General features: G+C 39.5%; 2 protein-coding genes across 7 annotated transcripts in view; one reads left to right on the top strand and one right to left on the bottom strand.

The window, feature by feature from the left end:
• Positions 1 to 25,000, bottom strand: part of LOC135088752 (oxytocin receptor-like) — an 83,556-nt gene that overhangs the window by 32,937 nt on the left and 25,619 nt on the right. For 2 of the 6 annotated variants that reach the window (XR_010261103.1, XR_010261101.1), the window contains exon 3: positions 20,349 to 20,473. The exons of 2 other annotated variants lie outside the window; for them this stretch is intronic. Coding sequence is in view for 1 of the 4 variants with exons in the window: in XM_063983752.1 (XP_063839822.1) it covers positions 20,195 to 20,473; positions 23,035 to 23,147 (392 nt within the window). In the remaining 3 variants the exon portion in view is untranslated. Of the gene's footprint in view, positions 1 to 19,807; positions 20,474 to 23,034; positions 23,148 to 25,000 lie in introns of those variants that run through there. 2 more of the 6 variants (XM_063983752.1, XR_010261104.1) reach the window with 2 other exon arrangements.
• On the top strand, positions 1,238 to 9,789 carry LOC135088754 (inter-alpha-trypsin inhibitor heavy chain H2-like). The gene is made up of 4 exons (XM_063983753.1): positions 1,238 to 1,875; positions 2,029 to 2,201; positions 5,117 to 5,195; positions 5,921 to 9,789. The coding sequence occupies exons 1-4, from the start codon at positions 1,862 to 1,864 to the stop codon at positions 6,108 to 6,110; spliced, it is 456 nt and encodes a 151-aa protein (XP_063839823.1). The 5' UTR covers positions 1,238 to 1,861; the 3' UTR covers positions 6,111 to 9,789.

Raw genomic sequence — 25,000 nt, 5'->3', positions numbered from 1 at the left:
ATTTTATTACCTACAAATCACTCCTCCTACCCCTCCCCTTCCCCGCCCCCTTCACCTCCCCTGTGCTCCCACCCCCTTCTGCTCTCACGTCATCTTATGCTATTCTATATAATCCTTAATCCTCTCTCTCTCTCTCTCTCTCTCTCTCTCTTCTCTCTCTCTCTCTCTCTCTCTCTCTCTCTCTCTCTGAGTTAACACGTATTTCTGCTTTTTTTTTCTTTTCCATAATTATTTTTCCCTTCAGTATATTTCCTAATTGCACGTCATCATGTCAAACAGCTATTTCACTTCGTCATTGCATTTCCCTTGCCTAATTTTCCTCTTTATTTATTTTTTTTTTATTTTGTACATTTTTCTTCCCTAAATTTTAAAACATTTCCGGTTTTCTTTTAGTTTTCCTTTCATATTCTCTTTTCACTTCCATTCTTCTTGCTGCTGTCTTTATTTTCTTATGTTCCTAATGTATCTCCTGTTCTTGTTGTTCTCTCTTCACACTCTCCTTTCCCTTCACAGCTCAATATATCTCCTCTTTTTCATCTAGTTCTGTCTTCACACACTGCTTTCACCCCACAGCTCAATATATCTCCTCCTTTTTCATCTAGTTCTTTCTTCACACACTGCTTTCACCCCATAGCTTAATATACCTCGTCTTTATCCTTTATTCTTCCCACACACTGTTTCCTCTCAATAGATCAATACATCTCCTAAGCAATTGACCAACTGCACCAACTATTTCATCTTCCACCTACCATTACCTCGCTAAACTTCCCAAGCCAATCTTCCTTAACCTTTACTGTCTTCCCAAGGTGGACGGCGTGTCTCCCTCCCTGTGGGGTAAGAGTAAGAAGAAAGGCAGAAAGAGGAATAGAGGGAAGAAGAATCCGCGGACGAAGAGGAAGTCGAACCGGGCAAACAGACGAGGTAGAAAAGGAAGGGGAGGCAAAAAAGGACGCCGGTCATCACCCAAGCACAGCAGGAGGAGGAGGAGGAGGGAAAGAAGGAGCCCCTATGCACGTGTCCCCGGCGTTCCTCAGGGTCAGAGTCCAAAGGAAACACAGCCACAGTATTTCTGGAGAAGGTTACGCCGTTCCATCCACTCTCAACCTTCCACTGAGGGCAAGATCCACTCTCAAGCTGCCACATTCATTCATCCTCATGCCTTCCACCCGTTCACCATAGGGACTCAGACCATGCCCCATCCACTCGCATCCACTCAACCTTTCCATCCACTCGCTACGGGGTACAAGGTCATGCCGCATCCACTAATATCCATCCGTGCCCCAAATTCAGTCATCCACCCCTCCCATGCAAGCTCACAGGCCACACATCCACATCCATCCACATACACACAACGAAACGCCATTCATCCATACCACTCAAGGCCAAATACTATGCCACACCCACTAACATCCACACACACGCAAAAGCAAGCACTCCACAATTCCCACACTCATCCACATCCACAATCATCCACATACACTCAAAGAAACACCCCTCACCTCATCCATACATACTCCAGCAATATTCCACACCCACTCCACCGTGTCCTAGCATCGCACACGCACTCACAAACGCATTCATACGCACACTCGAACTCTCAAACCGCAAGTGGAGTCAGATATCAAAGTCCACTACAATACCACTCCACACACACGCGCCAAGTTAGAGAGTCATCCCACCACCGCCAAGTCCACCCACAGGAAGGGGAATTCATGCATCCACAAGCGGGTGTTGACATATCCGCCCCTAGGTTCCTGCACGGGGTAAGGCAAGGCCGTGGCGGAGACCAGGCACAGAGGGAGGAAGAGAGGGAGAGGAACCAACTGCTAAGGGAATGTAGCAAGACCAAAGCTGGAAGAAAATGGCAGGAAGAAGGTACAGTGATGGTGGTGGTGGTGGTGGAAGTAGTAGTAGTAGTAGCTGTTAAACTCATATCAGTGAAAAAACTAGACGTAACACCAATAATACCAACACCAAATATCCACCCAGTCAGCGCCCCACCCACACAAAACTACCTCCCTCCAACAGATACGGCCGCGTCATGGTGTCCCTCAGGAACCACCGTAAGCTGGACTTCCTGCTGGGGGACGTGGACCTCAGCCTGGTTGTGACTCGCTCCCGCAGCTCCCACGGCCAGCACTTCCTCGGCGTGTACCTCGAGAGACGCTCAATGCTGTCTCCGAACACCACCGGTATCATAGGTACAAAGTTTTGACGCTTTTCCTCGTCTTTGGCATTTTCGAGTGTAGAGAGATAGAAGTTAGAGAAAGAGAGGGAGAGAGAGGGTGGAGAGGGAGAGGGAGAATATTTATACCTTCAAGCACTTGTAATACGATTCTCCAGGTGTTTCTGTCCCTTGCATCTTCCTCCGCGACTCTCATCCTTTGAAGTTCTACAGCAATTTCATTCTGCCATCTCACTCCCTGTCTTCCCCTCGACATTGTTCTCTCTGTCGGTTTTCTTCAGGCTCTTTTAATCGTTTCCTGATCTTTTGTTCTTGCTAAGGTTTATTTATTTATTTATTTATTTATTTATTTGTTTATTTATCTATTTATTTTAGGTTTGTGTAATTTTAAGTTGCTTTTACTGATTTGCATACTTTTTTATTTTTTCTATTTTTTCACTTTTCGTCTTTTTATTTTTTACATTTTTTATTGTCTATTTTTTTTCTCTAACTTATTTTTTTGTGAATTTACATTTTTTTTTTTTTTTACATTTCATTTGCATTTCATTTTCACTTAACTTTTTTTTTACATTTTCAGTTTTCTTGCCGTCTTTTTACACTTATAATTTTGATGTATTTCTTTTCATATCCAGCCATTTCACTTGTTAACTTTTTTTTTTATCTTCATTTTACTTTTTTTTTTGGAGGGAAGTTCAGTTTTCTTATTATTCTATTTTTCTCTTCAAATTTCGTTATGTATTTTCCATTATTTCAGGTCACTAGTTATTTTGCCTTTATCTTTTTCATTTTTTTCTTTCCTGTGCGTTTTCTAGCACGACTTAAACTTTAAATTATTTTCTCGTGATATCAAACCCCATGATTCAAGGCGCTTTTGAGAACTACCCTATTGTGCCGCTGTAAACAAGCATAACCAAAATAAATAAACAACACAGAAGCACAGATAACGCACAGATTAACCAACATGAAGGTGCAGGAGTCCATGAAGGCTACACGTGGCAATCCCTGTACAAAGCATGCCATTTTTACATCCACCTACCATCTCTGTCTATATTGAGTTTCCTGATGTTCCTATGAAGTTCTCTATTTGCTAGGTACAAACAACCTGATTACTGAGTCAATTCCTGTCACCTACGCTCTGTTTGTCGACCGATTTGTCTGTCTGTTTGTCTATCTAGTTTGTGTCTCTCTCTCTCTCTCTCTCTCTCTTCACACATAAGGTGATAATAAGTAGGTAAATAGATATATCGATAAACAAAGATAGATAAATAGATAAACAGAGACAGATAGACAGACAGATAGATAAACACACGTAAAATAGGCAGATAGAGAGAGAGAGAGAGAGAGAGAGAGAGAGAGAGAGAGAGAGAGAGAGAGAGAGAGAGAGAGAGAGAGAGATGCACCACTTAATAATAGGAATCTGCGACCGTCATGGCAAAGTTTTGGGGTGTTGCTTCCAGAAAGACACAGAGGAACAGAGGCGGAAGGGAAGGAGGAGGAGGAGTAAAGGTGCCAAGTGGGGGAAATTTCTCAATACTTTTATTTAGCGAGGCGTGAAAGTCGGTAATGGAAATCTCGAGTCATTTTCTCCATTAACGATAAGATAAAAAGCGATATTTTACCTTCCTTATACGGCTCTCTCTCTCTCTCTCTCTCTCCTCTCTCTCTCTCTCTCTCTCTCTCTCTCTCTCCCTCTCTCTCTCTCTCTCCTCTCTCTCTCTCTCTCTCTCTCTCTCTCTCTCTCATATTATCATTATTATTATTGTAGTAGTAGTAGTAGTAGTAGTAGTAGTAGTAGTAGTGAACTAATGAGTAAATCCTTCAGTTTCAATTAAAAAGCATGTAGCATACTTGTCCTTCATTTAATATCACTACTACATCCACTTTCACATTTATCCCACCACCACCACCACCACCACCACCACTACTGCCACTCTTGATCGACACTGACGCAGCCACACAACACACTGCAAACACAAGAGAACCATCATCCTGAGAATTACAGATACAGGTTTAAATCATACACTGCACATCACTTTACTAATCCAGTCATCAGTGTCTCTCTACTAACAAATTCACTCTCAAGGTTTCGGCGTTTGATCTCCACTAATTTTTAGGGGCTCCAGTTGGAATTAGGTTAAGTTACGTTAAGTTAGGTTTGATTTGGTTCAGGTTAGGTAAAAACTCTGCACTAGTGGGAGTTGTTATTTTTTGAAGGGTGTTCTTGTGATAATTTACCGTGAAAAGAATTCAGCATTTTTAGCAAGCTGTAGTGGAGAGTATCAAGTTTTCAAGTGTTCGTATAATTCTAGTGGTAATCTAAAAAAATCCTGCCTTTGTAACAGGCGCTAGTGGTTTTCAAGGTTTTTTTTTTTCTAGTAATAGTGTAAAAGGAATTCTAGTAATAGTGTAAAAGGAATTATGCGGCTTTAACAAAATCTAGTGGAAGTTATTAGGGTTTTTAAGGATGTTTTCACCATCCTAGAGACTGTTGAGTGAAAATTCTGCACCTTTAAGATTTAATTGCAATTATTAAAATTTTCAAAGGTGTTTTCATGATTTTAGAGATAACTCACCTAAATTCTAAAGCTTAAACAGGCTTCAATAGGAGTTCCTAACGTTTTAAAAGGAATTACCATGATTCAGTTGATATTAAAAAAAACAAATATGCTGCATTTAAAACAGACTCTCTTGGGAGTTAAAAACGCTTTCAAAAGAGTTTCCATCATTCACCTGATAACCAAACATGGATTATGCAACAATCACACACACACACACACACACACACACACACACACACACACACACACACCTTTGAAAACCCGACTAATAACTTTAAGAGGCTTTTTAAAAATAGTTCCAGACAGACCTTAACTCGCCTTAGAAAACCCGGCTAGACTGAGACTCTTCCTTTAAAATGCTCACTTATTACAGGCCAGTTTGTTTACAAGACTGTGGGCACCGTGGGGCGGGAGCGGCCGGGGACCACCAATGCCACCGACCCCAACTCCAGGTAATATCACAGCGGACTGCACGTAATTACACCAAAAAGCAGAGCCCGCTATGTCTAATTTGCTGGTTATGCAGTGAGAGAGAGAGAGAGAGAGAGAGAGAGAGAGAGAGAGAGAGAGAGAGAGAGAGAGAGAATGATAGAAAAAAATGTTAAGCAGGAAATTAAGTCAAATATAATTAATTACCGGTGAGAGAGAGAGAGAGAGAGAGAGAGAGAGAGAGAGAGAGAGAGAGAGAGAGAGAGAGAGAGAGAGAGAATGAGCAAAGATGTGATTCCCAAGATAGGAGGAAAAGAAAAACTAATCAGCCTTGTCAGAAAAATATAAAATCTACTATTTCTCCTTCTCCTCCTCCTCCTCCTCTCTCTCTCTCCTCTTCCTTCATATATTTGTCTCCGATGATTTTTTTTACCTTCGAGTTTTTTTCTTTCTTTATCTTTCCTTTTTTCTTTATATCTTAACCCACATCCTCCTCCTCCTCCTCCTCCTCCTCTTTTATCATTTTCCTCTTCATCTTATGCACCCTTCCTCTTTCTTCCTAACACCTTTTTTTCTCCCCACTCTTTTTCTCTCCTCTCCCCTGAAGTCTAACCTTAATATTTGCTTTCCTCCCTCTTTCATTCTTGCCTCCATCTTTAATATTAATTTGCTGCCTCACTGTTCTTAATCACTTCCACATTTTCCTTCTCCTCCTCATTTCTCCTCACACTCTCCCTTCCTCTTGCAGCGTTCGTCTGGCAGTGGTGCAGCCCGGCCCGGAGCGCACGTATCAGGTTTCGGAGGTGAACGCCTTCCTGTCCAGCCGGCGATCACTGCTGCACAAGACTCAGGTCAGCTGTCTCTACATCAAGGACCAGGGGCGCGGGCTGGTGGCAGGGGCGCCTAGTGACTACCTCCGCCCCTGCCTCGCCTGCTGATCCTGGGAGAGGCGGCCTGGGGATTTAGCAACGGATCTAATGTAGAAGTTAATCTCTCCTTTCAAAATAATGTAGATATAATGTTTCCCCTTTCACTCTACGTGGAAAGTAATCTCTTCAACCAGCCTAGCGTGGAAATAATCTCTCTCTCTCTCTCTCTCTCATTAAATGTAACGTAGAAAGTCTTTCGTGTCAAAGCCAGCGTGGATGTAGTCTTTCCTAAGAGATTCAGTGTGGAAAGTAAGCTCTCTCATCAGACTCAACACGAGTTACATTTCCTTGCATCAAGTAACGTGTGATCATTTTCCGTTGCTTCAGACAGAAAGTGAGGAAGCAAAAAAAATAATTCTCTGCATCAGATAGTGCATTTTTTTTTTTTCCAGATTCAATGCGTAAAAATAACATCCTCTTCCACCAGACACGTAAAAGGAACATTCCCTTTCACCAAACAAAGACGTAAAACATTCCATCCCGCCAATCACAATGCCAAAGTCACACTCCTTTACACCAAACACGTAAAAAAAAAAAAAAAAAAAGTTCCCTTGCTCGACCCATTGCGAGAACAGCCTTTCCTATCAAACGACCCGAAAACCAGTACCAAAAAAAAAAAAAAAAAAGCAACACTCCATTACACCAAACACACGAAACACATTCCACATTGCCCTGAATGAAACACAACCCTCAAAGCATTCTCTCCCTTCAAAAACACCGACAATGACATTCCCTCACGCCAACCATGAAACGTCAAACCCTCTTGCGCCACCACCACCACCACCACCACCATTAACCCTTTCACTACTAGCCGATATTTTCCATCATCATTTACCACCTTTATAGTATTTTCTTTTCCACACTCGTCTCTAAAATTAAGTAAAGACAAAATTAACGTCAGTCTTTTTTCTCTCTTTGTCCATCCAAACATTTTACTACAGTGATCTTAATGGTAACAAAAGACGGTCGTAGCGGTGAAAGGGTTAACAGAAAGACGCATGTAAAGACGAAGTAGTGGTGACTGGAACGAGTGAATGGAAATTTATCTGGCGTATAGGGAGACGTGCATTACTGGAACTGTATACATGGTAGAGGCCGTAATGTTGCTGGACCTACGTTATTGTATTTGATTGTATTCTATTTTTTGTATATATTTGTCATTTCGTCCTGTTTTGATTTCATTTTATATTTTGTTAACGTTATTTTTTATTTTTTTTTCGTAGATGTGTTATTTATTTATTTTTTTGTTTTCTTTTTCTGTACATCTGTTGTTTTTACCTTATTTCAATTTTTACGTGATATTATATTGTTTTATATTTCTTGTACAGTTTATTCCACCTCATTTTCATTTGTACACACGTTATTTTATTTCGTTTTTATTTATGTGTTATTTCATCTCATTTTATTTTATTTCCATCAAGTGTTTCGAGTCGCAACATCTCCCGTGGCTGTGTGTTGCCAATCGCTGCGCAGACCTCACTCAGTAGCACTCTCCCCCTCCTTCGTTTTTCTTTTTTCTTCCTCTTTTTTCCTTCCTTTATTTCTTGTATCTAAACCGCATCCGCCATTTTTATATATATATTTTATTTTTTCTAGCAGGAATGTTCCGGAGTTTTTATTTATTTAGTTTTTATTTATTTTTTTTCACATGAGTACTTTTGGCGTTTCGAAACAAATTCCTCCGCGAGATATTTTTGTATTTATTCTTTTGTTACGCTTTGTGAAATTCCCATGCTCTCTCTCTCTCTCTCTCTCTCTCTCTCTCTCTCTCTCTCTCTCTCTCTCTCTCTCTCTCTCTCTCTCTCTCTCTCTCTCTCTCTCTCTCTCTCTCTCTCTCTCTCACCACTTCTCGCAGTCATCCACCCACCTACACACACACACACACACACACACACACACACACACACACACACACACACACACACACACACACACACACACACACACACACACACACACACACCTACCTTTCCCTCAATAATTTCTCTCTCTCCCTTATTAATCCCCTCCCCCCACCTTCAGTTAATCCACACAAGCCCCGAACCTTCTGAGCATCCTCACAAGCCAGGCGCCCACACAACGCACCCTGCGCACCTTACCTCCCTGCCTAATCAAGACGCTGTATTAAATCGGTCTTACCTGTCATTTCACCGCATCTCAGGATCCAAAGGACGAAAGGTAAAGACGGTGGAAAATTGAGCTAACTCCCGTGGGGCTATGAGGAAATTTAAAAGGCACTGAAAGGAAGTCCAATACCTTTATGAATACCTGTGATGATTAATTATGCGAGTAGTCACCTGTTGGCCCCACAAGAGAAGATCAGGTTAGGTTAGGTCGCCCTTGCTTCCCACGCCCTACAGACGCAAAGGAGCACAAAGGAAGAACGAGTACAGGAGAGGAGCTTAACACCTGTGATGTGATTAATTAAGCGATCAGTCACCTGTTGAAACCGTGAGAGCTCGTTGGGTTAGGGTAACCCTTGCTGCTACACCCCAGCAGGAGACACAAAGGAACATAACGGAAGAACAAATACCTGAAATAACCTCAGCCAAGTAATTAACAATAACAGTTTATTTCCCCGCAAAATTAACGCTTTTTTTTTATTTTATTTTTTTTTATCTTGATCTTCACTTTGAATCAACAGTGAAATTAGTGAAATGGACGAATCTAAACTTAACCTAACCTAACCTAACGCTAATATTACTTCTATACTACCCCAAATACCAATTACCACAGACTTGTTGACCACCACGAGTCTGCATGTGGTGAGCTACACTGTGCCGCGCGTGTTGCTCTCTTCTTTAGCCAAGTCGTCTGTTGAACATTTCCTTCTCGCTGTGCATGTGAGTGTATTAAGAGAGTGGGGGAGTACATATGTGACTAGACGGTGATAGTGATTGAGAAGGAGAATGAAAGGAGTTGAAGGAGGACAATAAAAGTGGGAAGAAGAGGAAGAAGAGGAGGAGATGAAGATGAAAAGCAACAATAACAACAAATAAGCAAAGAAAGAAAAGAAAGAACGAAACCGTAGAAAAACAAAGAAAAATAACAAAGAGGAATGCTCAGAAAATGACTTATAAAATACACGTCTCTCTACTGACAGCCTCACTTGTCAGTAGAGAGACATACATACATACTGAAACACACCCAGGAAAACAATTATCCTACAAACGATCCTCTCCTCTTAGTTCACGACACGCATCACCAGACACTCGAATACGTGAAAAGACTCGGCTCCCATACCTAGTGAGAAAGAATTCATTAGCGTGCGAAGTGACACAGATGAAGAGCGCCAAGCCAGTGCCGGACGTATGATGGGAGGAAAAAAGGTTTAGATTTCCATTACCAGGTGAAAATTAATTTGCTTCACCTGAGGAAATCTTACAGGTGAATCAGTGCCAATAAAATTCCACTTGAAAATATAGAATAAGAAAAAATAAATAAAATTCGATATCGGCTGTGGAGTAATCAATATTTTCACCTCAGGAAAATCTGCAGGTGGACAAGTGCCAATAGAGTACCAATAGTGTCAATTACACGCCATAGTGCCAAGGACGCAATGCCAGTGAGTGCCACGATGGAGCTGAAGTGCACTGATGTTAAGAGTGTGAGTAGAATATATTGTGTGAGTGTGTATTGTTTATATTTACAAAGAAAACGGGAAATCAGTAACATTTTCTATACAGTGTTTTATGGTTTTATTTATGCACCTGTGTGTGTGTGTGTGTGTGTGTGTGTGTGTGTGTGTGTGTGTGTGTGTGTGTGTGTGTGTGTGTGTGTGTGTGTGTGTATTTAACCCGTAATTAAAAACTCAAAAGGTCCTCGCTTTCCTGAGGCTTTGGAGCAAAACCTTTTATTTTTTTTTAGAGCAAACTTTTTTAATAACAAAAATAAGAGAAATGAATATGATCTTTATAGTGCTTTGAAATAAAAGTCATGAAAGGTTTGCCTTATGAAAAGAATAGAAAGCTTCACGCCAACTCACCGCCAACGCTTTCCTCTGTCCACGAAACACCTCGCCCCAGGTTATCAAGGACGCGATGGGCATAACAACTACTTTAAAGAGCAGTGACGAGAGAGAGAGAGAGAGAGAGAGAGAGAGAGAGAGAGAGAGAGAGAGAGAGAGAGAGAGAGAGAGAGAGAGAGAGAATCTATAAAAACCGTGTCTTATATTTCGGTAACCTAATTTGATCTAACCTAACTACACCTTCCCTCGTCTTATGTAACTACTACAACCGTACTTCATCTAACGTAACTTAACCCAACTTTAAATTAACCTCACATTACCTAACACTATCCTATGTAACCTAACCTTACCTTATCTAACCTGACTAACCTAACAATACCCAACCTAACCTGATATACTTAACTATATAACTTAACCTAACCTTATGTAATCCAGCATTATATTATATTAACTAATTTAACCTGACATTACCTTGCATCTACTTTACCTGACCTACCGTGAGATAAACCAATATAACTCCCCCCCCCCCCTCTCTCTCTCTCTCTCTCTCTCTCTCTCTCTCTCTCCTCTCTCTCTCTCTCTCTCTCTCTCTCTCTCTCTCCAAATGTCCACATCTTTACTAAGCGATGCGGTGAATAGGCTTACATGAATAGGCCTAACATCACCACACAGGATTTAAGGTAAATATTATAACATGGGCTTCCATTTTGAGAGTATAGAAGCTTTTTGGGGGACTCTTTCATTGCGTCTTTTCTGCTTTAACCCTGAATACTGCTTAGTCACTCACTCGTTCATTTATTCATTCATATTCATCCATTCACTCATTCACTTGTTTACTGACATTCAATTATTTACTCACTTGTCCATTCATTCGCTTACTTATTCATTCATTCGCTTAGTTATTCATTCATTCGCTTACTTATTAATTCATTCGCTTACTTATTCATTCATTCACTCACTTATTCATTCATTCATTCCTTTACTCACTTATGCTGTGGTCCGAAATGCAGCATGGATTTGGTATATAAAGGCTACTGGAAAACTCACAAACATTTTCAGGTTTTCATCAATAACTCCTATTTATTTACATTTCTTACGGGTCTATATTTCTCCCTCGCATTCATCGTCAGTGCGTTGAAAGTTATTTGGTGTCACTTTACACATCTTCAGCATATTCAGTAATCAATGCAATCATCGTGTACGAATACAGACAATATCAAATGCATGAACACAGGTAATATTCAAATAGTGCAATTAATGTTCAGTTAGAAAAACACATGACATCAGCATCACATCAGTTACCATTAATTAGTATCCCATAATTAAGTAAATCTTCGTACACCATACAAACATACCAAACATAAAACATCAAATAAACATCCTCCTCCTCTTTTAATAAGATAATTGATTTCTGGACTACACTACGCTTTCAGGCTCCACTAATTTATTCCGTCCATCTCGACCTTTCTCTACTCAGGCCGCGGAACATCTGCCTCTCTGTCCCTTAATTCATATATAACCGTTTACGACTGCTTACTTCCTCAGAAAATTATCTTTATTATCACTACATTTTACATATCTACCATCCAACGTTGCTCATTTACGAATATAATCCGCTTACAGGCGAGGTACTTGATATAGAAAGCCATTCAGGGTATAGGGCCAGCATGGAGGAGGAGCTTAAGTGAACGTAGGTATGTTTCTATAAGCTAAGCCTCTTTCCTGCTGGTGCCTCACGCCTCCTCGCCAACCTGTTTTCCCTTTCTATTACTTTCTTTGCTTTGTTCCCTACATTATTACCGTTAATCCCCTTTTGACCCAGGCTGGCTTCCCAAGTGGTTTATGTTTTGTTTTTATTTTTATTTTATTTATTTCTTTTCTTTTCTGTTTTGTACTGTGTGGATCCTGCCTCCATGTTTGGTATTTTCTCGGCTCCCCGGTATCAAATGCTAATTACCTTCTCGGTTGAGGTGACCGCTTGTTTTGTCCCTACTTCATCCGTCTTCTGTGTTTTTTTTTTTTCTCATTACTTATTCTGTCTTTTCTTTCTTCTTCCTTATTTTCTTTTTTTCTTTCTTCTTATTTTTTTTCTTCTTCTTTTCTTCTTACCTCTTTCTTCTTTCTTGTTCCGTGGGGTCACCATACTTATTCACTCATTCACTCTTACTCATTTATTCGTTCAATCATTCATTCATTCGCCCACTTATTCACTCATTCACTCACTCACTCAGTTACTCATTCACTCACTCTTTCAGTAAAACTTTTCTTCTTTAACTAAAAATGATTCTTTAATTCACTCATCCATTAACTTATTCATTCATTCACTCACTCACTTACTAGTACAACTTTTCTTCCTCAACTCTGAAAACTACTCACTCACTCACTCACTCACTTCTTCAATATGACTTTTCTTCTTTAACTCTGACAATCACTCATTCACTGATTCATTCACTCATTCACGCTCACTCACGCATTCACTCACCACTTCCGCACTGTCTCTCCCTCAGGTATTCACCCATTCACTCACTCTATACACAATTCGTAGCATAAATAAATAGGAAACGTTTTTATCATATTTTATATTTTTAACCTTGGCTCTCTCTCTCTCTCTCTCTCTCTCTCTCTCTCTCTCTCTCTCTCTCTCTCTCTCTCTCTCTCTCTCTCTCTCTCTCTCTCTCTAATCATCCCTCTTGTTATCTCCCTTCTCCTTTCCCTCATCCTTCCAACCTTACTTCGGTTCATTTCCTTCCCCACTACAAGAATAAAAAAAAAAAAGGTAAAATACAGTATTTATCATCAAACCACCAGCAAACTACCACTGAACTGTTAATGAAGAGAGAGAGAGAGAGAGAGAGAGAGAGAGAGAGAGAGAGAGAGAGAGAGAGAGAAAAAAAAACAGTTAATCTCCAGTTTACATCAATCCGTGAAACCTTACGGGCCTTGCTCATTGAAAGAACCAGAGTCTTATAACACATTCAGGTTAACCCACAATCATTCCACACGTGATATCACCCAAGGGAAATATTTTAACTTTATGTACCGCGGAGACCGACATGTCCATTAAAAACAATAAAAGAAAGACCTCCTCACAATTGTTGCGTCTGCAGATAAAGTGAAGAGGGATGATGAAAAAAAGAAAGGCCTATTTAGTTTGTGAGGCGTGCTGATACTCCTCTTTCAATATAGTTCACGTTGTAGACTGGATAAAATGTGCAGAAAGGATGAAAGAGTGAAGAGGCATGTTAACTCTTGCACTAGTAAGGAAGACAAAGTAAAAATGAAAGGAAGTAAAAATGTTTCGTGCAGCGTGGTCGCGTCAGGAGGAGCTGTGCAGTTCAAGTTCGGAAGAGCAGTAGCCATGGAAACAACGGACGTTAAGTGAGCGGTGCAGCATTAGGGCGATGAGTGAGAGGTGAGGAATCGATGAGACGAAAAGCTACCTTGCCACGCTCCGCCACGACTTGGGCAGAGTACGGGATAATGTAATAGTATAGTCATTAAAATGCAAAAGTTATGATAATGCATGAATTTTCCAGTAGCTTCACTGTTTCATCTCTTTTGTAAATTCCACCTCATCATGTTTCTGTGTTTCTTCTTAACCCTTTGACTGCTAATTGGTACGTCATTCCTTAATCACTAATCACTCTGGGACATCTTTATTGTTCTACAGCCACCTCTATTCTCTTCACTGTGTAGAAATGCCGAAATCTACTTTTTCATCCATACTTTCTTGTAGAGGCTTGTAAAAGTTTCACGCATTACTTCTGGTGCTGTTTATTGTTCTGTATTGCAATGAAAGAGTTATCAATATATTTCAAAAGCGGAGTATTAATGCAATTCCAAAATCAAGTTAGGGAACTCCTCAAAAAGCGGCATTAGTTTTTTTTTTCTTATCTTTTCTTACTCATTTACGTGTTCTAAGCAAGATTTCTTAACATGTTTAAAAAAAAAATACTGCAGAGAGGAAAAGGTAAATGTCGTTACTTTAGAAATATGTCACGAAATCCAGTAAATTTCAGATCGACCAACCAAAAAAGAAATATCCATGTAAACTCATGACCTGCTTCACATCAAGGCCAGGAGGAGCTAAGGACGGGCCGGAGCTGTGGCAGATGGGGGAGGCTGTCTGGGCGTGGCATCATTACTGTGCTACATTCAGCCTGTCACATCACGAAGACCAGGAGGAGCTAAGGACGGGTCGGAGCTGTGGTGGAGACTGTCTGGGCGTGGCATCATTACTGTGCTACATTCAGCCTGTCACATCATGAAGACCAGGAGGAGCTAAGGACGGGTCGGAGCTGTGGGGGAGGCTGTCTGGGCGTGGCATCATTACTGTGCTACATTCAGCCTGTCACATCACGAAGTCTCTCAAAAATGTGCAAATATGCAAAGCCATTTATATTCCAACAACGTTCACACTTGACATTCACCTGAGGATGCCCCAAATAAAAACTAATAAGCAGTAAACAGGGATATGTAAACACAGGTAAAAACTGATTAGAGATACATAAACGAGCATAATTAACGTATCATAACACATCAAATATCCAAATACAAACATTTCTACAACATCCACCTCTGACATATAAAAAGAAAACATAAAATCACTCCGGAAAAAAATAACCTGGAACAGAGACACGAACTAATCAAGAGAGCAGGTAAAGTTCAACAGAGAGCAGGTAAAGTAACATACTGCTAACACCTGTGGGAAACGATGCTGATTTTTGTTTTTTTCTGTGTGTGTGTGTGTGTGTGTGTGTGTGTGTGTGTGGGTGGATGTGTGTGTGTGAAACCTTTAGTAAAGATACAAGTTCTCTCGCTGGTTGTACATCAGAGCATTATCAATTAACAACTACAAGAGGAAATCAACATTACTGGATCTCTCTCTCTCTCTCTCTCTCTCTCTCTCTCTCTCTCTCTCTCTCTCTCTCTCTCTCTCTCCAGACTACATTAGTGTTGAGAGATACAGATTTTGTTTGCCATCGCGTATTTAACTCGTAATGCTTAATGCGTGGAAAGCTTAATAGTTTACAGTGGGTGAGGATGAAGAGAAATGTCATGTTATAGAGAAACGAAGCACTGACTTGTTGTTGTGGTGGTGGTTGTGATGGTGATGATAGTAGTAGTAGTAGTGGTAGTAACAGTAACAACAACAAAAAAACAATATAAATAACACAAAGATGATGATGATGACACTAACAACAACAACAACAACAACAACAACAACAACAAGAAATAGCGTCACACCTTGGCTTTGATGAACTAGCAATTAAATCCCAGGTAGTTAATGCAATTACCTAAATTAATCAACAATACTGTAGGTTATGACTTCAATCTTGGGAAGTGAACAAGAGAGAGAGAGAGAGAGAGAGAGAGAGAGAGAGAGAGAGAGAGAGAGAGAGAGAGAGAGAGAGAGAGAGAGAGAGAGAGAGAGAGAGAGAGAGAGAGAGAGAGAGAGAATGTAATAAGCCATTTCACGTTTAGTAGAGAATTACTCCCACAGAATGATGGAAAGTCTAATGAAAGGAACAGCTGAATAGATTTCACTTATGCAAAATCATCACTGGCCCTAATGAGGAGAGGAGAGGACTAAAGATTGTAATAGTCCTCTCCTCTCCTGTTTCATTTCTTGCCTACTCGTACTTCTCGCCATTGTTGTTGTTGTTGTTGTTGTTTGGTGTTGGTGGTGTTTGTTATTGTTGTCTGGTGTTATAATCATTGTTGTTGTTATTTTCACTTATTATTATTATCATTATTATTATTATTATTATTATTATTTTCATCATCATACCGTGGTAGCTGAGGACTGTCCAGAAGGGTGCAGCTGTCATCAGGACAACTCCTCGTCCCATGACTGTGATGCTGAACTGAGCACGCACACACCCACAGGCACGGACTCGTTACCTGCCTGCTACCTGACCTGCCTTTCTGCCTGCCTGCTGCTTACTGACTACCTGCCTGCCTGCATTCCTACCTGCTTGCCTACAGACGGAGGTACCACTTAGCCTTCTATACGTAAACAGACGAGAGATACAGCACAGGGAGCACTAAACGACACCTGCATCCCGCCCCTCCCCCCCCAACACACACACACACACACACACACACACACACACACACACACACACACACTTTAATTAAAAATCCCGCAACTGGTAATTAGCCAAAGCGCACACACACACACACACACACACACACACACTTTTATGTACCTTTATTTATTTTTTTTATTCCAGATGCTGTGACTCACTTTTTTTTTGTAGCATGTGCTGAAAAAAAAAGTAACGCAATCTGATGGCATCACATTCCAAACCCTTCAATTAAGTTTTCTCGTTGAATTTGACGGTTCACTTGTAACTGTTGGTGTCTGTTCTTTTCCACATCTTACATTTCAAAGGGAATGAAAAGGGAGAACGAACAGCATTTTTTTTTAGCCCTTACTATTTTTTATAACCCAAATTGTGAATAATAAGCCCCCCATTCACGCAACATAAAATAGCTACGGTTCAAGTATGGTTCAGTATAATTGGGCAGTTAATGTAGCGTGAGTGGGTTTTTTTTTTTTTTTTGCGCAGTTGGACGGAACCATAACATAACAATATCCAACGTGCTTGATATTTTCGCGGCTTGTGGCTGTACCATAACGCAGACCAATTCAAATTGATGAGAAAAACTGAGCCAAAGAATGTAACGTGAGTGCCCTACCCACTCGGTTATAGGTTTGCGCAGTTGACCATACCATAACCCTACCATTGCTAAAGACTGTTGCGTGAATGGGGGCTCAAGAGAAGTGAGGAAATAAAGTAACAACAAAAAATAGTGGGCATGATAGGAAAGGAAACCACAGGCGAATATCAAAACCTGAAACGTGATATGCTGTAGTAACACTGATGGCACGACAAGATTACACGTGTCAAGAATTTATTTTCCCATGCATAACTCCCTGCCTGAATCCTCTCCCTTCCATCCACAACCAGGTTAATATCTAATCAATCAAGTCATCCCCTCAGCCAATATGGTTCTCTTCGTTACGTGTTCAGCTTTCCAGATCCACTTACAAACCGTTCCCAGTGTCCATGCACCTTTATAACATTTAATTTAACGCCTGTCATATCCAGTATTTGACTTCACCTTTGCACTATGCTTCATCAAGTGAGCCACAGTCATTTAGGCACCCGAGGGCACAGGAAATGTTCACACAGACGCTCTCTGATGCTCGCTCTCACTAATCAGTTTGCATGTTTGTCTCGTTTTGACACGTGTGCCACAATTATGCTGTATTTCTGTCAAAACTCTTGCTTGGTTATAATAGGTGTTCATTCCTAATGTCTTTATTACGTCGTGGCTTTGGTGGAAATCTAATACAATCGCAGCACGTCTGAACACGAGACGGGAGCACGTAATCAGTAAGGGAGGATCACCAGAGGAAACAACAAATACAAGACAACTCGGTATTTCACAATGTATTTCCACACCACTTTAGGTACAACATGAGTAGGACTGTTCATTTCACACACACACACACACACACACACACACACACACACACACACACACACACACACACACACACACACACACACACACTTATATAAACACACACACACGTTGTCCTCCACTTTTGTAGAGGTCCTTATTAACACAAGGTTCCATCACATCCCTTCATTCAGCTGAGGGACAAAACATTCCCAATAACTTCTGTAAGCGCTTTAAATTCAGATCAAAAGGAATTCTGATGAAAACTGTCCATCATTTCAAAGCTCTATTTCCGCTTGGCCAACTTCATAGCTCACCCTAGTGGAAAATTTGTATATATAGGTGTATAAAGAGGGATGAATGCAGCCCGTGTAGGGAATGAGTGAATTATGATGCTGTAAAAATCGTCTCTACAAAGAACCAAGCCGTAATAATAATGTTGATGAAAATAGCATTGTTAATAATAATAATAATAATAATAATAATAATAATAATAATAATAATAATAATAATAATATACGTATAGTAGGTAAACAGAATGACCAGAAAAGAGAGTTAATAATGAAATATAATGTAACAGATATACAAGTAAATAACAGATTAAATATAATTAACGACTAAGATAAACAGTAAACTATAGAAAAGGTAAAAAAATATATACATAGTTAAAAACACGTCAAAAAAAAAAAAAAAACGAAAAAATATCTTCAAATAAAAAAAATGTCATTACGAATCCAATATTTTCCCTTATTTTCTTAAACTAAATCACAAACAAGCACGAGAAAAGAAAGAAAGAAATCGTACAAAAATAAGTCGAGAAACAGAAAATAACTGAACAGAACCAAACCATTACTAGCATAAAAGGGAAAGAAAAATATAGGGAACAAAAATACGACCAAAAAACAGAAAGCAGAATACAACAATAAAAACAAATGATAAGCAGCTACAAAAGGAAAGGAAGGAAAGAGTAAAAAAACATCTCCACAATTAGAAAATAAATAAGATGGAGACTCTTTGCAATGTTGTGTTATTACTTCCTTTCTGAGCCACAACGAGAGAGAGAGAGAGAGAGAGAGAGAGAGAGAGAGAGAGAGAGAGAGAGAGAGAGAGAGAGAGAGAGAGAGAGAGAGAGAGAGAGAGAATAAGCTCCAATCCTGCTTCGAATAAATTGCTTCAGTCCTTCCTGCACGGCATTCTAAACAAAACCCAGAAAGGAAAAGAAAATCCAGTGAAAGAAATGCTAACCTTATCTTGCCAACTGAGAAGTCCAAGCCGTCTAAAAATATACGAGGCAGCGACACGGATGAAGGAAAAAGGTAAATTGTTCATAATATATTTATGTTTGTGCTCTTCGCAAAGATTAATACACGTAAAAAATAAAACAAACAAATAAATAAAACGAGTGGCAAAATGAAATAACGAGAACAAAGGCAGTGAAAATAAATACTCCTTTGCAAAAACACATTCTGGCCAAAACACGTAAAAAAATAAATGAGAAAAAATCAAATCAAATGAATTTCGCAGAAAAAAGAAAATTAAGATAGAAAAAATAATAGACGAAATTTAACTATATAATAGATAAAAAAGAAAAAATAGTACATGCAATTTAAATATATATATATATATATATATATATATATATATATATATATATATATATATATATATATATATATATATATATATATATATATATATATATATATATATATATATCTTTGGAAAACATATTCTGCGTAACACAAGTAAAGAAAAAAAAAATCAATGGAAGAGTGGGCAAAATAAATCCACAGAACAAAGTTAGTGGGCAAATACTCGTAAATGCATACATAAATACTCTTTGCAAAAAACCATTCTGAGTAAAAAACAAAGAAAGAGTGAAAAAATTCAATCCATGCTAACGAAGCCTGTGAAAATGTTATAAACAAACGACTAAATAAATGCCAATAAAAACACTCAGTCCAAAACTTGTAAAGTGAATCAGACTCCTCTCTTCTCCTCCACGCCCCAGCCTTCCTTCCAGCCTTAAAAGGAAAAATAATAAAAAAAAAAACTCATCGAATCAGTCTACTTTCTCCTCTGCCCCGCCTCCACCAAAAAAGAAAATAAATAAATAAATAAATAAATAGATAAATAAATAAAATAATATATATATATATATATATATATATATATATATATATATATATATATATATATATATATATATATATATATATATATATATATATATATAACAATACTAGAAAAATAAAAACCTCCCGTCACTCTTTTCAAACCACAAGACGACGACCACTTCACTTCACCGCCCTAGACTCCGCCATCCAAAGCCAGCCAGCCATTCACCACCACCATGAAAACAAACACTTCAAGGGAACACTCCTGCTAACACCGTGGGAAAGACAACACGTTCACAGTCCAAGACGAGGCCACCTCCTAGTACCCCGTCACACCTGTCCATTGCACCTGCCCGCCATCTTAGAGTCTTGAAGGGGTGGGTGCAGGTGGCTCAATGGTACAACTTGTCTGGCAATATAAAGGTCACCAGTTCGATCCTGAGTCACGGCATTCTTTCAGCAGGAGAGGTAGCGCCTTTCCATGTCGTCAGTTGCTTCATATCCACTAAAACTCAACATGGTTTCTATGTTCTTCATAAACTCGTCCCAAACATCGCCAGTTCGATTTGTTCCTTAGGCCTACCCTTTGGAAAGTGATCGGAGAGTGTACTGGGATGCCTACAGGCATAAACACCTCTTCTGTTATAACTTGGGGAGCATCTAAGCCTATTCCGCTGCTCCAGACGGCGGCGGCGGTGTCTGTAGTAGTAGAGGTGGTGATGGTGGTGGTGGTGGTGGTCCTCAGGTTCTTGATCACCTATGCTGTTGTTCTCCTTAACGTGGCGGGCACGAAGACTCCCCCTGAGGCACCCCTGTGAAGCGAGGGAATACAAGTTTTGTTTAGTGCTCCCTGTGCTGTATCTCTTGTCTTCTATGTTTACGTATAGAAGGCTAAGTGCTACCTCCGTCTGTAGGCAAGCAGGCAGGAATGCAGACAGGTAGTCAGTAAGCAGTAGGCAGGCAGAAAGGTAGGTCAGGTAGCAGGCAGGTAATGAGGCAGACAGGAACTGATCTCTACACACACACACACACACACACACACACACACACACACACACTATGTGAATTAAAATGAATTACATGGGAAACGTAAAGTGATAGTCAATTATAAAGCTTTAACTAACACATTCGGCCCCTAAAACCCCCACCATCAGTGGAGCCAATGATCAATGTCCATTTGGTACTCACACTTCCACACACCATCATCAACAACCATCACCAGTGTTCATATCAAACATTAATACGGAATATTTCCACACTACATCAATACATTTTTTCACTCAGGTCACTACGCAATACGGTAAAGCTAAAAGGACATTAATTCCTGACATATTAGAGAAATCAAACACATGGGAAACTGGTCAAGGCACACAACCTAAGCACCATTCCATTAAACAACTCGTTACAGCTATTAAAATCATTCATTACACAAGACAAACTAAGCAAGTTTTAAAAGAGAGATTGAAGCTGTTAAATTTACATTCTTCGGAGAGACGTCGGTTAAGAGGGGACCTGATAGAAGTCTTTAAGTGGTATAAAGGTCATAACAAGGGGGACGTAAGCAAAATTCGTAGGATCAGTAACCAGGATAGAATAAAAAATAACGGGTTCAAGCTTGAAAAATTCAGGTTTAAAAAAGAGATAAGGAATTGGTTCTCAAATAGAGTGGTAGATTAGAGAGTGGAACGGACTCAGTAATCAAGCTGTTGGTGCTGAGTCATTAGGGAGCTTTAAGATAAGGTTAGACAGATTCATGGAGAGGGATGATAGGCGGAAATAGATAGGTATATTTCATACAGGGACTGCCACGTATAGGCCTGATGTTTTTGCAGCTTCCCTTATTTTTTATGCTATGTAAAAGCATTAAGGCACACTAACAAGTTACCATTACTTAAATCAAAACTCAGCACAACCATCAGAATATTAAAGCTTCGCCAATGTATTAAATGAATGCGGTGAAATATTTAACAGCAAGTGAATTTTATATCTATACTTTAAATTTAAGAAAACACAGCAGATTCAACACACACACAAACACACACACACACAAATGGTCAAAGGACACCAGGGCTACAATCAGGGTTCCTTTCATCACTCCATCACTGGCGTCACAGGCTTTTGGGGGGCGTGTATATGGCAGCACTTATGCTTCACACTGGCGGTGGTGGCGCGTGTGCGGTCTGCGGACTTCAGTATGGTCGTGGTCAATAGTCAAGGGACACGCTATTCTCACCCCCAATGTGTTTTCCTTTAGTCCTAAGCTCAAAGAATCTAGTAGTTGTCCAGTTTCGAAAGATTGTCAGTAGGTAACTAGACTCGGGACCAAAAGAAAAGACAAAATGCAGTGGAAGTGAGCGTTGGGAGACTAAAAGAGAAGGCAAAGCGCAGAGGAAGTGAGCGTTGGTGATCATTAATATTTTGACATGATCATAACTTCTGATCCTCGAGTTGTAGACCAGAAATTTTCAATACCAAAGTGTGTATCAATAAAACTATTTCACTAGATCTGGTTTTTGTCATCTGTTAACCAAGTGTGGAGATGCGGGTTACAGTGTCTAGGTAACTCTACGGACACTGATTGCCACATTTCAGTAAGTTGAGTCTTGCCGCATTTCATTAAGTCCACGGAAGCAGCTTGCCATACATACGTCTTAATCAATGGCATTCATGGGAGTCCGTATGTATGTATGCATCTTCTGAGTGCCTTCTTGTTGGGGTCATGCACAGGCTCACCAATATTCACTGTACACAACATAACAATCAAATTTTGCTTGTTTATGGTACACTGATCACAGGAAGTACTACAAAGGTAATGAACACTGAACCAAAAGTGCCCTTCACAACAACAACAACAACAACAAAAACAACAACAACAACAACAACGACAAAATAATAATGATAATAATAACGATAATAATAATAATAATAATAATAATAATATATAATAATAATAATAATAATAATAATAATAATAATGACAATAATAATAATAACAATAATACTGTTAATAATAATAAAAAACAACAAAAACAACCACAATAAGTAACAAACAATAGAACAACAACAGTAAAACTTTAATTAAAACTTCACACACACACACACACCCACCCATCCACACACACACACACACACAACCACCCATCCACACACACACACACACACACCCACACACACACACTTTATCATCCATGCCTTACGTCATCTGCTCACATCCCAGGCCCTTCACGTCTTACACAAATCTGGTTGAGCAGATTTTCGACACACACATACACACACACACACACACACACACACACACACACACACACACGTTATCATCCATGCTTTACGTCACCTGTTCACATCCCAGTCCCTTCACGTCCCTTACACTTACACAAATCTGGTTGAGAAGATTTTCGGAGAAGCAGAGATAGATCCACGGGTTGACGCAAGAGGGCAGGGAAGGAAGCAACAGAGTGATCACTGCAATAGGGTGGCTCGTCTCCCCTGCCACGCGCCGCCACAGTACGGTAAGACACGGGGGGAAAAAAAGGGAGAGGAAAAAGAGAAGGTTGTTAGTTGGTTAGTACAAAGTAGAACATTAATAAGGATAAGTGAGGATGACTACTAAAAAAAAAAAAGTAATAATGCCAGTCATGTTATCATAGTAAGCGGAAATCAAAGGGAGAGTTAACTAAGAGTACTTGGAAATTAAATAAAAAGGAGGGCTAGAATACAGAGACTAGTGTTTAATTACCCCCTCCCCCAAAAAAAAAAAAAAAATGAGCTAGTGTGAAACAAAGATGTGAAGGATGATTATCAAATCCGTTGAACTCAGGAGAACATGAAAAGGACGATATGAAAAAAAATAAATTATCAAGAGTTCTACTTCGTGGAAATGAGACACAGGTGAAGACGATGAAAGTTCTTATATTCTCGTAGCTCAGTAACAAGTGGGTGGCGAGGCAGGCGTGGAGGAGAGGATAAAAATATAATGAGGATAAGCAGTGTGGTCAGAGAGAGAGAGAGAGAGAGAGAGAGAGAGAGAGAGAGAGACAGAGAGAGAGAGAGAGAGAGAGAGAGAGAGAGAGAGAGAGAGAGAGAGAGAGAGAGAGAGAGAGAGACAGACAGAGAGACAGAGACAGACAGAGACAGAGACAGAGACAGAGAGAGAGAGAGAGAGAGAGAGAGAGAGAGAGAGTCAGACAGACAGAACGAAGGAAAGAACGAAAGAAAGAAAAGAAAGAAAGAAGGAACAAAGGACGGAAGACACAAACAAACAAAGCAAAAGGAGGTAATAAGAAAGACATAAAGGAGGAAGGGTTGCGAAAGAAAGAAGTGGAGAGATGATAATAAGAATGAGGGAAGGAACAGTAAAATATTACAAAAAGAGGACAATAAAATAACAAGAAATAGATGGATGAATTAAAGACAATGAACTGAGAACGACGACAAAGAATAAAGACGGTAAGGTGAAAAAAAAATAATAAATAAATACGAAGGAAAAGGAAAGAAATGTATAACTGAGGAATACTGGAAGGGGAAGAAAACGGAGAGAAAAAGTAAATATTTAACGGGTACTAAAGTAGAATTCAGAATGGAATGGAGTAAGAAGAGAAAGTTACGTAGGAAGAAAAAAATAATAATAGGAATAAATGCGACACAGAAAAGTTACACAAGAATATTCCATAAAAACATTTCTTCCATTGAACGAAATAAAATTCTATATTGAAGATATTTAATAACTTCCAAGAGACAAGAAATTCCCCTGTATATAAAAAAGAAATATCACAAACTACTTCCATATTAAAAATACTAAGGTAAAAAAAAAAAAAATCAAACAGAAAAAAATATAAATAAATAAATAAATAAATAAACGAAAAAATCCAATACAAGGAACTCCAATGAACGAAAATAATAATGAACGAAAACAATAATGAACGAAAACAATACTCTAACAAAAAATAAATAAAAATGATTACAATAAAAAGGGAAAATCTTAAAAAATATATATATAAGCAGGCTGTCAACTGAGAAACTATCCGGTAAGAGAGGACGAAGAGAGACGAAGCTATAGAGATTTGGAACACTTAGCTGGCCATAGGGAAAAGTTGTTCTGGCGGAGAGTAGAAATGTTTGAAATTCTTTGGAGAGAGAGAGAGAGAGAGAGAGAGAGAGAGAGAGAGAGAGAGAGAGAGAGAGAGAGAGAGAGAGAGAGAGAGAGAGAGAGAGAGAGAGAGAGAGAGAGAGAGAGAGAGAGAGAGAGAGAGAGAGAGAGAGAGAGAGAGAGAGAGAGAGAGAGAGAGAGAGAGAGAGAGAGAGAGAGAGAGAGAGAGAGAGAGAGAGAGAGAGAGAGAGAG

This window comes from Scylla paramamosain, chromosome 31 (assembly GCF_035594125.1).
Source record: "Scylla paramamosain isolate STU-SP2022 chromosome 31, ASM3559412v1, whole genome shotgun sequence".
Lineage (NCBI taxonomy): Eukaryota > Metazoa > Arthropoda > Malacostraca > Decapoda > Portunidae > Scylla > Scylla paramamosain.
Note: the sequence above shows the minus strand (reverse complement) of the source record. Positions and strands in the feature narration are given on the sequence as shown.